This window comes from Medicago truncatula, chromosome 2, assembly GCF_003473485.1.
Source record: "Medicago truncatula cultivar Jemalong A17 chromosome 2, MtrunA17r5.0-ANR, whole genome shotgun sequence".
NCBI lineage: Eukaryota > Viridiplantae > Streptophyta > Magnoliopsida > Fabales > Fabaceae > Medicago > Medicago truncatula.
The window spans coordinates 14,006,634-14,022,847 of NC_053043.1; the positions used below are offsets into that span (position 1 = coordinate 14,006,634).

The 16,214-nt window shown below is 31.7% G+C and overlaps 1 protein-coding gene across 1 annotated transcript; it reads left to right on the plus strand.

Annotated features, from left to right (window-relative positions):
• Positions 1 to 14,742: 14,742 nt before the first annotated feature.
• LOC25488071 (uncharacterized) lies at positions 14,743 to 15,908 on the plus strand. The gene is made up of 2 exons (XM_013607730.3): positions 14,743 to 15,063; positions 15,147 to 15,908. The coding sequence occupies exons 1-2, from the start codon at positions 14,977 to 14,979 to the stop codon at positions 15,609 to 15,611; spliced, it is 552 nt and encodes a 183-aa protein (XP_013463184.1). The 5' UTR covers positions 14,743 to 14,976; the 3' UTR covers positions 15,612 to 15,908.
• Positions 15,909 to 16,214: the final 306 nt, after the last annotated feature.

Below are 16,214 nucleotides of genomic sequence, written 5' to 3' on the forward strand. Positions count from 1 at the left end.
CCCCTGACCTTTCTCCTTCCCGTTAAAACCTTCATCATCTTCATCTACGGCGAGGAACATTGCAAAAGATTCCGTTTTGACAGACGATTTTGTCGTTTCTTAAGGTAACGCAATCTGTTCGTTTTCTATTCAGTCATGTTCGTTTGCTCCCTTTTTTGTGTCCGTTTTTGTGATTTTCGTTTTCAGTTTTTAGGCATTCATTTTCAACTTTAAACTTCATTTCATGCTTGCTTTGATGTTAGTTTTTGCTTACCTTGATTGTGTTTTTTAAATTACCGATATTAGCGTTTTGTGTTAAAGTCTTAAAATGCAGAAAATGTTGGAGGTGTTGCAGAAAATGCTGAAAATGTATCAGGAAATGCAGAAAATCTTGTTGCTGAAAATGATGGACAAGTTGCACAAAATGCTGAAAATGTCAATGTTGTTGCTGCAAATGTTGCAATTCAGAGACAAAATGTTGTCAATGATGTTACAAATGAAGTAGTGATTGGACAAGTATGACTGTTAAATTTTAAGGATCGATTTGCTAGTAAGTGTATAATTTAGGGACTAATTTGATTGAATGTCTTATGAATTAGGGACTGATATGATTGAAATTGTTGTTGTTGGCTGTTCTTACCAGGAGGTATGACATTAGAGGGCCAATTATTTCAAATGAGAGGCCTAAACAAACACCAATGAGGGGTCTTGCACTAGCACACCTAACTGCTCATGGCGTTATTAGAGTACCATATCCAAATTATGGTCCATCCGATTCAACTCAACCTAAGTTCATGGAGTTTATCCCAACTCCTGGCTCCCCAAAGAAGTGATACTTGATGCATATTTAAATTATGCTTTTGGAACTGTAATATTTCGACTTGTTTAAATTATGCCCCCTAGTTGGGTTTCTTTTTGGCTATGTAATATTTAAGAACATCCTTCTATGACTTATGATTTGTTAATGCCGCGTAATTTGATTGCTTTTGCCTATGTGATATTTCAAACTTAAGACTTATAACTTATTTAATGGTATTTTCAAGGATGAAGTTGTGTATTCTGTCTTTTTCACTCTATTCTGCAAATATATGCTTCAAGGATCAAATTGGATATATGTTTATAAAATTCAAGGACTTATTTGACGGGTTTTTAATATAATTCAAGGATTGATTTGATAGTAAGTAAAAAGTAACAAGGACAAAATTGCACAACATTTTTTGCAATCAATCAATTTCGTCCTTGAAAATTTGTCACTATCAACCAATTTAGTCCCTGCTTATGTGACATCTGACATGGAAACCCATGTGAGAGGTTAACGGCCACGTCATCACCGTTAACACCTCAAATGGACGTAGGAACTAACTTGATTGAGATATGACAAATTTAGGGATAAAGTGTGCATTTCGATAAATTGGGGGACGTTTTTGTCTGATTCATGCAAATTCATGGACGGATTTGGGTATTCACTCGAACTTATAATGTAAAATAATTTTACAAAAAGGAGTGGAATGAATGTCTGTAATCCAAGAATATAGAGGTTTAAGTTAGTTGAACTGTCGAAGAACACAACTTCAGCAAGTTATTAGGGCGAAAACCCTATATATAGAATGAATATGATAACTTACACAAAACATATGACACAAGTACGACAATAATGACAATTTTGTAATTATAACTAACATATAAGAAAAAAAAAGAATTTTCATTCACTCACTTCTCTTTCCTCTTCTCATCGTTCTCTCTACTTCGCTTCTTTTCTTTCTTCACTCTTCTCTCCCCTCATTGGTCTCTCTATCTCCTCCTAACTTTGATGGTGAAGGCGGAAGCGGGCGTGATGGCAGACGATACGACAAGGATTGAGGTGGAGGAGGGAGGTCGTGTTGGTGGTGGATGGAGTTGCAGGAGGCGACAATGAGGAAGGAAGTGTTTGCAGATCTGAGTTGGACAGCAACAGGAGGCAGCAAGGAGGGAGAAGTAGGCTGGCGGTGGTTAGATCAAAGAAGAGATCGTGAGTTGCGGACGACGGTGGCTGGATGGTTTGAGAGAGAGGTGGTGGTAAGAAAGAGAAAGTTGGATAGAAGAAGGAAAGGAAAAAAAAAACTGGTGTATCAATACCGTATAAATATATTGCGAACTTTGTTTGATGTCTAATTTGTATTTGTATTTTGATGTCAAGTTATCATTTGCTCATATAGAATACTCATAGAACGACAAAGGATCATCCGGTGTTTGCTCAAAAAACATCACATCTGGAGCCTTGGTCATAACACGTCACTAACAAGGTTCATATGTCACTTAGCAAGAAGAATGTCTTAATAATAAGTCATATAATTTATAATAAGTATTGCTGTTGACACATTTGGTTTGGCTGAGAAACACGAGTAAATTACTCAAATGTCCCTCGGCAGTTAACTGCTGAAATTTTAAAGAACCGGCTGCAGTTAACTGCCGAGGAATTTCAAACCAGAAATTAAATAAGGAAATACACCTAAATTTTCCTTAATTAAATTTAATTCTTTAATCCTTTTAAGGAATTAAATATAATTATTTTTATGATTTCATTCATATGATTTGTTGCCATAAATGAAGAAATATGAGAGATGAATAATATCTGCAATAGGTAGTTAATGAACCTAAAATGATGATTCAATAAAAAAAAATGCAACAACAAAAACGTTATAAATGATAGAATAATTATATTTGTAATCATTAGTAATTAATTTCATTGATGTCTGTCATTATTCATAGATTTGAATAATCTATTATTACTTTATACTAATATTTCAGATATTATTACTTTAATTAACATGAAAAATGCAACAACAAAAAATAAAAATGTTTGCCATCGGTAATTAATAAACCTAAAATTGTGATTCAATAAAAAAGTTGCAACAACAAAAAACATTATAAATGATAAAATAATTATATTTATAATTATTAGTAATTAATTTCACTTATTCACCTTTCAGAAATGAATTTATAATCATTAGACTAAAAAAAAATGCTTTCTTGTTTTTCCATAGTGTCCAATTTACGATAACTATTTCCTATTTGCATATTCTTCTTTTCTTAGGGGTATTTGCATATTATTCTCTTTGTTAGCGTTTGATTATTTTATTATCAGATTCTTATTCTTGTATGATTGTTAGAAAGTTATATTAAATTGCTTCAAAGAAGAACAAGAAGAAAGTTGTATTAAAATTTAAAAATACAAGGAGATGTGATAAACGAGGGAGAGTGGATAAACGAGGAGGAGTGTGTACAGTACAGGTCCAATTGATAAATTTGTTTTTAGGCTAAAATATGGTTTTGGTCCCTGCAAATATGCTTCGTTTTGGTTTTAGTCCCTGCAAAAAAAATTTGTTGTTTTTGGTCCCTGCAAATATGTCTCATTTTAGTTTTGGTCCCTGGCTCCACTTTTGTGATAATTTGCACACGTGTCACATGATGACTTAACCATTTATTAGAGAAATAGTCCCTGCAAAATATTTTGTTTTTGGAAATAGTCCCTGCAGGGACTATTTCCAAAAACAAAATATTTTGCAGGGACCAAAAACAACAAAATATTTTTGCAGGGACTAAAACCAAAACGAGGCATATTTGCAGGGACCAAAACCATATTTTAGCCTTGTTTTTATATACTTTACTTCCTTACTGTAATCAAACATGTTCTGCAAGTACAACTATGCTGGTTGCACTTGATGTGTTTGGTGTGAAGATGTGATTCTCGCCGCCAGAATATTTGATAAAAAATAATAATTAAAGAGAATGATATCTTAACTAATTTGACCCTACTATTATTTTTGAAAGTGTTATAAGAAATTATATTATCCTAGGATTCAGGTCTTACTATATGTTGAAATATCAATCCATAATATCAACTTGGGTCAATTATATATCTAAATGTCGGTTTTTTTTAGATTACCCTCTCTTATTTAGAGGGTATTTTACCGTCTCATGATATCAACCAATATACATTGACAATATTAAATGTCATAAATGAGTCAATTTTTTTTCTAAAAAAAGAATCAATTATAATCATAAAGTAATTTTTAATACTTTTAATTTTTATTTAATTATAGACATGATTACATTGGAGATCATTTATCTTATTTATTTGTTACATTTGGGTCCTTTATCTTTATTTTTTTCCGCTTAGGTATTTTATCTCTTATAAAAGCACATATACATCCTTTTTCTCATTTTTTTATTAAAAAAAATACAAAATTTTATTTTTTAAAATATCTTTTTATTAAAAATGAAACAAATCCAGAAATATGATGAAGATGTTCATCATCTTCATCTTCTTCCTTTGAATCTTCATCATCTTCATTGAATCAAAAAAATTTCTACACAAATATATCTCCAAATATCATGAATTAATGTTATATTCACCTCAAATATTCTTTTAAACACAAAAATCAAACCCCTATAGAGAAAGAGATTTAGTTTCATCACAAAAAAAAAATAAAAAAATTAGTTATATAAATTGTCACGCTGTATATTATTATTATTTTCTAACTCAATATTTAAGTCCGACATAAAAATAACCCCAGCTTTGCACATCAATTTTGTTGTTTCCAAAACAATCTTAACTTTCGTAAAGCCTAACCCTTCCGCCAGTGACTAAGCCTCCACCATCCGCCTTGCAACATTTGTGAAATTAAAGTTTTGATTTTTGTGTTTAAAATAAGATTTGAAGTGAATATAACATTAATTCACGATATTTGGAGATATATTGTAGTAGATTTTTTTTTATTTAAAGAAGATGATGAAGATTCAAAGGAAGAAGATGAAGATGATGAACATCTTCATCATATTTTTGGATTTTTTTTTCAGTTTTATTAAAATATTTTTTTAAAAATAAAATTATGTATTTTTTAATAAAAAAAATGCGAAAAAAGATGTATATGTGCTTTTAGAGAGATAAAGGACCTAAACAGGAAAAAATAAAGACAAAGGACCAAAGTGTTACAAATAAATAAGATAAAGGACCCATAATGTAATATTGCCTTAATTATATTTAGGTGTTCAATCTTAATTAATTTACACTACAGGACTGGCTTAGAATAATTAAATTTCACATCAAATTTCTTTCATCTGAATGTCCTTAAATTTATCAGTTATATTCATAAAATTTATTCCTACCATTTTGATTGTTCAATTTTGTCGTTCCCAACTGCCGCATTTTTCAATTTTCGTGAGAATCGTCATGATTTCAAATATCGTGAGAATTGCCGTTATTTTCAGTACAACGTCAGGTATGATGACTTGATTTTTCTTTTTGATTTGATTTTTCTTGGTTGTGAGATAGTTAATTATAACAATTGAGTAAATCATGGGTTGTACTTTGAGGGCTGCTAACAGGTGTTGCCGCTGTGATGTTGTGGGAGTTTGCTACCATTTTTTTGGTTGCCGCTGAAATGGTTATGTGATGAGACTTTTGTTCTTTTATTTGGACTTAAAGGCTTTTGCTGATAGTGAGACAGGTCTATGCGTGTTAACAGATTTTATTAGGTTGGCTGCTTAAATAAATAAAAAAAAGTCACGATACCTGACGCGGTTTTAGAAACAACGACAATTCTCATGATAATTGGAAATTGTGGCAATTTGGAACGACAAAATTAAACAATCAAAATGGGAAGAAGAATGAAAAAGAAACAAAAATTGATCAATATGGAAGAATAAAGAAGAAGAAATTTGAAAGAAGGAGATGTTTTTATTTTCACGTTCGGGGTTCTAGAATGGAAGAAATTTTATGAATGTAAATGATGAATTTAAGGACATCCAGATGAAAAAAATTTGATGTAAAATTTTATTTGTTATAAGTCTTGTAGTGTAAATTAATTAAGATTGAACACCTTAATATAAAAAAAAAAAATTAAATCATTTGTTGTTTCAAAAAAAAAAAAATTAAATAAAAATTAAAAGTATTAAAAGTTACCTTATGATTAAGATTAACTCTCCTTCAAAAAAAATAATAATTAAGATTAACTCTTTTATTTTTAGAAAAAATCTACTCATTTATTTGACATTTAATGTTACCTATGTATATTACATTTTGATTGGTTGATATCATGAGAGGGTAAATTACCCTCTTAACAAGAGAGGGTAATGTAGGCCTCACCCTAAATGTCAAATTAGAATAGTAAAACAATTAATTTCATATATGTAATAGTGTTAAATTTAGTAGTATAAAAATATCACACTTTAGTTTATGTAAAATGCACCATTTTGAGAAATCAAAACATATCATCTTATTAGTTCACTAATATTATAAAATAAGTATTTAAATATCTAAATCTTCAACGGAAAGTTCATTTTTAAATAAATGATTGTTTTCCTTGTTTCACTACAAACTTTTAAAATTTGATGATTCCTACTTTATATAAAGAACATCTATCTTCTTTAGGTTTGGATCCTCTCCAATCATAGGATATAGTTCAATAAAATCCTATCTATTAAAAAATAATGCATGGGAAAATTTTAAATGTTGAAAATAAAAGAGAGAAGATAATTAATGGTGCAAATTTTGTCATGGAAAAATTTCCACTAGAGGAAATCCATTCCACTTTTCTTCATGCTCTACATAACCCCATTTCCACCGGATATCGATAGATTCCATTCAATAATTTTTTATGATCAATGCTATGTATAGCGAAACATATTTCACGAAATCATCCTGACATGTGTATTTCAACTACATACCATGTTTCCTGCATGATTTCCACAAATTCCACAGGTTTACTGTTGAACCATTTTAACTAGGAAATATGCTTCGTAATTATTTCGTTGCTTTTTTCTTGGCAATGAATAACATTGCTCTTTTTCTTAAATATCTAAACAATAAAAGAGTACGTCACTCAATTTTCATTCCATTCTATTCCATCAATCCAAACTAACCCCATTTATGACAACATGCGTTGTTTGAGCTCATCCATCGTGTTGTTCATCTGTTGCATACGCTGCTCAGCTTCCTCAGCCGACTCATAAGCTTCACGGATCATCTCATGAGCTGCAGCGACCCATTCACAAAGTGCAGTGATCAACTCGGGTTCGGTCCAGACAACGTGACTAGGTATAGTCACGGGACTCTGCAGTCAACTGGTCGTAGGCATCTTCACCTTATCATCGCGATCTCGTCCTGTCATTTTCTGCAGTGCATAATTGAACATCAGTTACTCATAAATTTAGTGTGAGATACAAGATCATTAAGGTTCTTGAGACCTTCTGCATGTGTGGTTTATAATTTATATTGTATCCAACAAGAATCACTATTAAAAAAAGACATTTCCATGTAACAATGTTAGTCTTTCAGCAGGATTCGATGGAAGATGAACAAAATCAGTACAAGCAAAAGAGGGATATGACTTAATGACATCACCAACGTGCATGTTTGTTAAGAAATGAAAAAATCCAAGAGGAAATGTAGAGAGTAGACAAAGTATAATTAGATAAGCATGGAACAAATTAAGCATACTATTAGAGTAGTGAATAAACCATAGTTAGTTAATATGTAAACTATGGTTAGTTGGTTGGTTAGGTAGTTAAGAGTTAGTTAGACTAACTTACTCACCCATATAAATAACTCTCACCATTGTACTATTTTTATATCTTTTATTCATTTCTATCTATGTCACTCCTAGAGAGAATTAGACAATCCATCTTTCCATTGCATTTGACCTAGAACCATGGAATCCTTTGATTCATAACACATGCAATCTTCTATCAATTGGTTAAACTACAACTTGAATGATATATCAAACAAAAATGACCATGTTGAGAGAAATAACATGTTCTAGTTTCTCTTTAGATGTTTAGAATAATGTCCACGGACGACAGATCTCTTCATTTTCAAACTCTCAAACCTGCTTATGTCCCCAGAGCCAAGAAGTCTCTTGATATGAAATACACAAATGATTAGCATTTAGAAAGGAGAGTTGATAAGATGGAAGGTAGTTAAATGGCTAGTGTCCAGAGACATATATAGGAAGACATAGAAAAAAATATAAGGCTTTGTTTGGGAGTTTGGAGGGGAAGGGAGGGGATGACTTTGGGGGGTTCGAAATATATAGAAAAATGGACAAAAAATTCATATTTTTTGAAAGAACAGTCTTTTAGAGAATGATAAACTAATACTTATGATTAATATACTTTTGATTTTAAGAATATTATAACAACATAGATTGAATTTGAAAAAATCATATAAACCCTCCATAACCCCCAAAACCCTCTCTCAATATAATTTTTGAGTTCCCCCAAATGAGAAGATTTTTTATTTTGAGTAAAAAATTAACCTCCAAAGCCATCTCATCCCAATGTCTTCTATTTCTTCCACTTACTCCTTCTTTTTTTTCCAAAACCCTCCCCTCCCTTCCCCTCCAAACTCCCAAAGAAAGCCTAAGAGAAACTATATGAAATATCTAGAGAGTAAAAAGTTTATAATAAAGATATAATATATATGACAGAATAATAGGGCGTTGTTTAATCCATATGGTCGACCCTATTTAATAAGATAAGATTTAGTTGTTGTTCATTGGTTGTTTCATTGATATATTTCTTATACTACTTTGCAGCAGTGAACACCACCTCATCCAAGCACCTCTCAACATTTTTAGTAGTAGAAAAACTCGCACTAGCCATTAGAAACCAAGTTGAAATTAACAATGGACAAGTTTCAAGCTTGCATTTGTCTACTACACCAAAAACTTTATATTGTTGCAAACTGTCTTGTTATTCGAAACCAAGCTGGAGCATCATTCCCCTCCTCCAAGCAAACTCTTTAGTCTTAGAGTTTGTTTGGATTGATTTATTTGAACTATTCGTCTCATATAATCATATGTGAGACTCTTTAGAAGAAACATTATCTACATATTGTTGTTTTCAGCTTATTTCTATGAAGCTTTGTAGGGTATCTTATGAAAACAATTTATATCTTATATAAAAACAATTTTATTTTTATTTTATATTTTCTTTTGTTATCGAATTAACTTACACATAAACACTTATAAGCTCTTATTTAATCTGCTTATCCAAACAGGGTAAGACCACTAAGACCATGTACAAGGGTTTTGAGATTAAACACTTTTTTTTTTTTACTTTTTACACTCCACATCATCTTCTCTCTTCCATCTAATAATTCAACATTTATTCAACTTTTACTCACTACAATGGTTTTGTTTAATAAAATTTAACACCCTACCCCACCACTTTTATTTCACATTCTTATTTTCTTTTATGTTTTTGTTTTTGTGATTATATATTAATAATTGAAATTAAATTTAAATAATTAAGAGTTAAATATTTTTTTTAATTTAATAATTTATTTGAATTTTATTTTTTTAATAAGGACGATAATTTGGATTAGATGACAGCATGATGAAATTTGGAGGAAATCCATAATTTGGTATATTTTGAGGACCTTGTTGGTTGGAAGATTCATTTTGAAATCTATAGTTGTTGGGATTTGGGTAGTTGAAAGGTAATTAGTAGAATTTTGGGTGTTAAAATGTTTATTGTTGGGATCCATTTTACTATAAAGATGTTTAGAGCTACAAACAAGAGTTTATTGGTGGTTAAATAGAAAAATTAGAGGGAAAAAAATCGATTTTTTTTTTCTGTGTCAAAGTCAAATGAAAACAAGTCTCTATTTATAGACAAAAAAAAATTATGAATTTTGGTGAAAAAATAAATAAATAAAAATTAATTTACTATGAAATAATTGACTCCAAATAATTAGGATAAGATAAAAAATTTAAAAATCAAAGTAATCAATAGGATTTTGCCAAATATTTTATGTGGCCTCCACTTCCTCTCATTAACATGTTGAATTTTTTCAACGCTAAATGATCCACCTCACTTTGGACACTCCATTACAACCATTCAACTTCTTAAAAAAAATAAAAAAATCAACAACCCCATTATAAACTAGTCTAAGGAATCAATGGTACAACACACGATGCATTACTAAGCAGGCAAGAAACATACCAAAATCACAAGTGTCCAATTTATTTATTTACTAAAAATCATGAATTGACCAAAATCTATATCAACAACTCAAAATAAACAAAAATCAAAATCCAGCATTGAGTATATTTAGTTAATTCAAACATTCATGTGTTAGGGAGTGCAATTCTACCAAATATTAAATGAAGAGAAAATAATAGTCCCTAAAAGCTTTAATGCCATTACTACCTATCTCGCACAAACTTAGTGTTGAGAAATGTGGAATTATGGGTTCGAATATGCACTCTAACATATCAAATATCTTGGCAACTTTTTATCATCTGAGTTGTACTAATATGACAAATTTCTACTTATTTTATTAGTGATGTTTTATTTTTGTCCAACTAGTTAATCACTGCTAGTAATCACTAATAAAAGAAAGATTTGTGAAGAACAGCATACCGAATAAAGGTCAAGATCTTCAAACCAAATATAATGAACTAATTACATAACTCAAAAACAGAAGTTTGGCACAAGATGCAAATCCAGCAGTTACAAAGCAACATCTCTAGAAAACTAAAAAAAAAAATACAAGTACTAGTTAAACCAAACATAAACTCAAACTAAACATAAAAGGCTGATTAAGCAAATACAAATTCAGGGATGACAACCATAAAGCATCAATTATGGTCTTTGCAACTACTATCATGGTGAGGATGTTGACGCTTTTGCGATGGTGGACTCGCACAACTAGAAGCACTATACATCCTGATTGTCGCTTTTGAGATGTCATACGTTGTTTCAATTGTTCCACCATATCGATCATTTGTTCATAGAATTGATCTACTCGTTGTTGAGCTTTCTTGGCCCTCTCTAAAACTTCAAGGACCGTCTTATAAAGCTGCGGTTGTGTCTTCATGAAGTCCAATGACCTCATTGAGTTCAGACCAGACAATGTGACTAGGTGCCGTGGACTCCACAGCCGACAACGATACACCATGGTGAAGGTTAGAAGACAAGTCAGTAGGGTTGTAAGGCCAGTCCCGAGACTTTTCCATAGAAGGCTCTTGAGAATTAACATGATTTGAAGCCACATCACTTCATCCGTCTCTTGCTTCTCGCTTCCAGTGTCCTAGTCAACCTGTGTATGTAGTTATGAGCTAATAAGATACATATTTAACTTGCTGAACAAGTAATATCAAGGTAATGGATGCGACCAGAAACTTACATATGTTCTCTTAGAAGGACAATCAACACTTTTGTCATTCCACTCGTGAGCGGCCAAATATCGCTTATCAATCGGCGCATATGGCACATGTTTTTTGGCCTACCAATAAAGTCAACACTTGTTGACAAATAACACATAATCTATGATAACGAATTTGGACAATAAGTGTTAAGTTTTTACATAACATCTCCGGTGCCGCAATGATATGAGACTCTGTGATGTAGACCCTTTGGAAGTGTGTACTTTCCCAATGGGTAACAAGATCAGCCATGCCTGCTCATCTATCCAACCAGGGCTGACCCCCTTCTTCCTCGCTTTCATATGTATAAGATAATTTGTGCATCTCTTCTTAAATGCGTTATAGACAAGCTCATGGTGACAAGGATCCCATGAAACTTTGTCCTGCAAAAATAATTAACCAAATCTGTTATTCATTATGATGGTGAAATTAATTAGGGTGTGTTTGGTTTAGATTTTGCCCAACTCAATTTGCTTGCTGATGCAATTTTCACCGTGAAAACAAACAGCCTCTTAGTCATCAATTCACTACAATTAAATATACAACTTACCTGAAATAGCTGCCACCAACGATCCCTCTCCTCTACAGGCGTCTCACTCCAGCAATGGTAAGAACCCTGAAACTGTGTCTGTATGGCACTCTTGATCGTATGAATGGCAGTCTTGGGTGTGAGCCACACAAAATCCAAACTCAGTTACAGTCATCAAATTTAGTGTGTGTATGAAAGTAAGTGCTCAATAAATACATATAGAAACAGAACACTTAACCAATTACTCTTGACCAAAAGGACGTATAATGACATTTCCATTGGCATCCCTTTCGTGCTCCTCTTCAGCTCATCTTTGTCCACCTGGTGATCATGATTTTCCTCCATTTGTAGAGGCCGTTGCGGCATAGATTCTTGTATTTGAGGCTCAATGTGTCGAATACATAGGAATGAACGGGAAGACCTCATGGGTAAAGTCTGAATCAGTTGTGGTATAGCCTGGATAAGTGGTGTGGTACCTTGGACTATTTGTGGCGAAGCCTATATCTTGTGACGCCTGCGATCAATCTTTGCAGGAAGCTTTCTAGGCCGTAGAAGCCTCGACTCACCCTTAGTCATAGATAATCTTTACAGGACACCTGTCATTTGATGCAGTGAAAAATTGAACATCAGTTAATCATGAATTTAGTGTCATTACTAGTTAGTTTTTCAAAATACACAATTCTGTGTAATTGACAATTGTGTGCCGCAAGCAAGTAATCTGCAAAGTGCAAAGACCAATATATTGCAGCTAAATGCCAATAACGATCAACTGATTAGTGAATGGCTTACATGAAGTGGTTGCTTAACAGCTTAATCTAAGAGAAAGTGGCTACATATATAAACATGGAAAGAGATGGACACTGGTTTATGAACTACAATTAAACATAATAGATATTTTGGGAGACACAAACATGTTCCATAAAATTTCATTATGTTGGTGTTGATTCTGAAGAAATACACTAATCACTTTCTGGTTTAAGAGGTTCAGAACAATGTCCAATGACAGGGCCAAACCAATGGATTTGTAGGCCTGAAACAAATTTTAAATTCAGGCATTTTAAGTGTGTTCACAAAGAAACGTAAAAATTAATAACACTATATGTATAATTTTATTTGAGGAATCTCAGACATTAAATATGAGTATCACTTCCAATCAATATATAATATTGATTCGTTAAGTTGTGAAAGTTTAACTCCTTTCGTTAGACACAACAACCTCATTAGTGCAAAACTTCTTAAATAAAAATTAATTTAATAATATATATTGAAAATAATATTTAATATAGACATTATTGATTTTTTTTATTTTTTTTATTTTAACAAATTATTGACCTATTCTTAATACTTGAAATAGCAAAGTATAATACTGAGTTCTAAAACAATATAAATTACTTTTTTACAATTGCATATTTTGGTTGCACACAACTTATCTTAGTATATTTTCAACAAATAACATCATATTCGTAGACATTTGAAGAAAGAAAAAAAGAATTTAAAATACATATCACCAATAAAGTAACTATTTTGAGATCAAACTAGCAACATGAACAAAAAGTCTATAACTCTCAATTAAATTAGAGTAAATTACACTCCCCTTCCCTCAAAGATGCTTGAATTACAATTCCCTCACCTCTTATGTTAAAATATACACTCCCCTCCTCTCTTATTCAAAACATATTAGAAAATATTTCACCCCCTCCCTTGAGAGAAGCTTGAATTACATTCCCATCCCCTCTTAAGTTAAAATCTACGCTTTAGTCCCTCAATACTTTTTTTTTTTATTTCTAATAATATCTAGCAAAAAATTAATCTACCACACTTCAAAGAAAAATAACATTGCGGATTCATTTTAATATAATCAATTTTTGAATACATATCTTTCTCTATTTTTTATTCACAATTTCATTAACATATAGTTTTAAACCCTATTATAAAATATGAAACAATCCAAAATAAAATTAAAATATGTGAAAATTACTAAAGTCGATTAAGTATGGTTATTTAAAAGTGAATTTTATACTATAAATTATAAAATTAATAACACAATATTTAAATTTAATTGTCATTAACATTTAGATTATAAAGAAACGAGTTTATATTTTTTAAATGGTGATTCAAAATTAATATATATTATAAAAATATTTATTTATGTTAAAATAGATTAAAGTGTAGTCCATATTTAATTATTAAGGGAGATGATTGTAATTCATGCATCTTATAAGGGAGGGGAGTATTAATTTTATTTTTCAAGGGAGATGAGTGTATATTTTAACATAAGAGAGGAGAAGAGTGTAATTCAAACATCTTTAAAGAGAGGGGAGTGTAATTTATTCATTAAATTATCAGACCAACTATACACGAAAAAATTTAAAACTTAAATGAAATGTATTTAAAACAAAAAAGATTCGGAGGTTAATATGAGACCTAAAAAATTTGAGGTCCTAAACCCTTGCTTTAGCCTTTAGTTGTAGCCCTCTTATGGGAGGCCTTCACCAACGACCTCTTCCTTTTCATATTCTCAATCTAGCATAAAGGTTATAAGTTGCAAGTTTTTCTCCCCTCTGTCTCATATTAGACGTTATCTTTCTTAATTTTCTACTATAAAAATAATGCTAATAAATGCTTCAAGGATAAAAAAAAAATGAAATTTTATGTTAAATTTTTGAGGAATTTTACAAAACTTTTAATGTAATGTTTGATCAGTTTCGTAAACGTAACTCAGTTGGTAGCTATCAGAGACATTATGTGCAGGGATTGGGGGTTCGAACATCGAATTCCTCATTTCTCCACATATTATGTGTATGAATTTAACCACTAAACTAATTAACAAAAAAAAAAGTGTTAGATCACTCTCTTTCTAACTCTTATTCTTTTATTGAATAAAACTCATTTGAATCCGACACTATTAGAAATGGATCCCACGAAACCCACCTTAGTTTTATCGAATAATCCAATTCTATTATGAACCTCATGTGGTTTTCTTACCCCCTTGGAAATTGACATACCTTTGGCTACATGAAATGCAACTATCACTAGCTGCCTGCATTTTCGTGGAACGAAGCCTAATCTAATAAATAACGTTAATAAATGTAAGACACCAAGAAATGTGAACGCATTTACTTCACCACTCTTTTACCAACTCTCCCTTCACAAATCTTGAACCTCCAAATTCCAAAGACTCCTCTCTCTCTCTCTCTCTCTCTCTCTCTCTCTCTCCATTTCATTCTACTCTTCTTCCTAGCAACTCCCAACCAACAGAAAATAGAACAACAAAAAATGTCAAACAAGACTCCAATTTTTCCCATATCAGACCCTCAGCATTTCAGTGACTATGGTTTTGACCCACAAATCAACTATTTTCAGGTACCCTTTAACTCTCTTTCTCTAATTCAAACCTATCTTACAATAAAAATATCATTTTTTTAATTTTCAATTTTCAAAACCAGGTATTAGAAGAAGCAATGAAGCACAAACGTGAAACTTCAAGATCCATAGATTCCATTCACTTCAAGCTACAAAAACCCATTTCAAAGGAAGAATCAAGGAACAAGTTTCACCATACAAAATCAAAGAAGAAACGTTGGTGGAAAAATGCTCTTTTCTTCTTCAAACGGAAATGGGCCAACCACCGTGATGATCCTTATGACAGCAATGATATTCATCAAGCCCGGGCTAAGGCCTTTCGGGCCACAATTTCTGGGCCTGTTTACTTGACTGAAAGTAGAAGTGGGTCCACTACTCCTTACAGGACTACAAGTAGGCCTTCCTCCGGACCACTCGCCGGGACTTTGACGCCGCCGGCGATTGATGCGGTGGATATACCTTACTTGAGTTTAAGGGAGCTGACTATGGAGCAGCAACAACAACAGAGGATGTCTACCTCGGCTATGCCTATTTACTTTGTTACTTGAATTTTTTGTCGTAGACGGATTGACAAATATCGTTTAAAACTCAAATTCAACTATAAGGTTTGAGTTTGAACCTGAGTGAAGGTGTTCAATTTAATAATATTGGTATTGTCGGTTGGTTATTTGAATTTTGAATCTTTAAAATTCATGTGTCAAAAAAGTGAAATGTGCAATGGTTTGGTTAAATTTTTAATTGGGTAGATTTTATTTTGTGGATTTATTAGTATTTGGGTTGGTTGGAGTATTAGATATTATTATTAGTATATTTTTAACCTAACTAAACGTGTTTGTTTGATTTGATCCATTGGGGGAAAGGGTGGATTCTCCTTTTTGGTGTTTGTTGGTTACTTTTTTATCTAAAATATATGCAGCTCAGCTCTCGTGCGCTTGCTTTTGACCAATGTCTTATTTTTCATATGTTGTGATCTGTTAGTTTTCTATTATTTCTTTTTTTGCTTTTGGGAAGAATCTGATAATGATCTTTATGATGAAATATTATGTTGAGATATATTGAAAAAGTAACATATGAGGGAGTTGGATATTTCCATTTGAAATCTTACTAAAGATATGTGTATATTTTGGAAATTGTGTCATGTATTTATTATG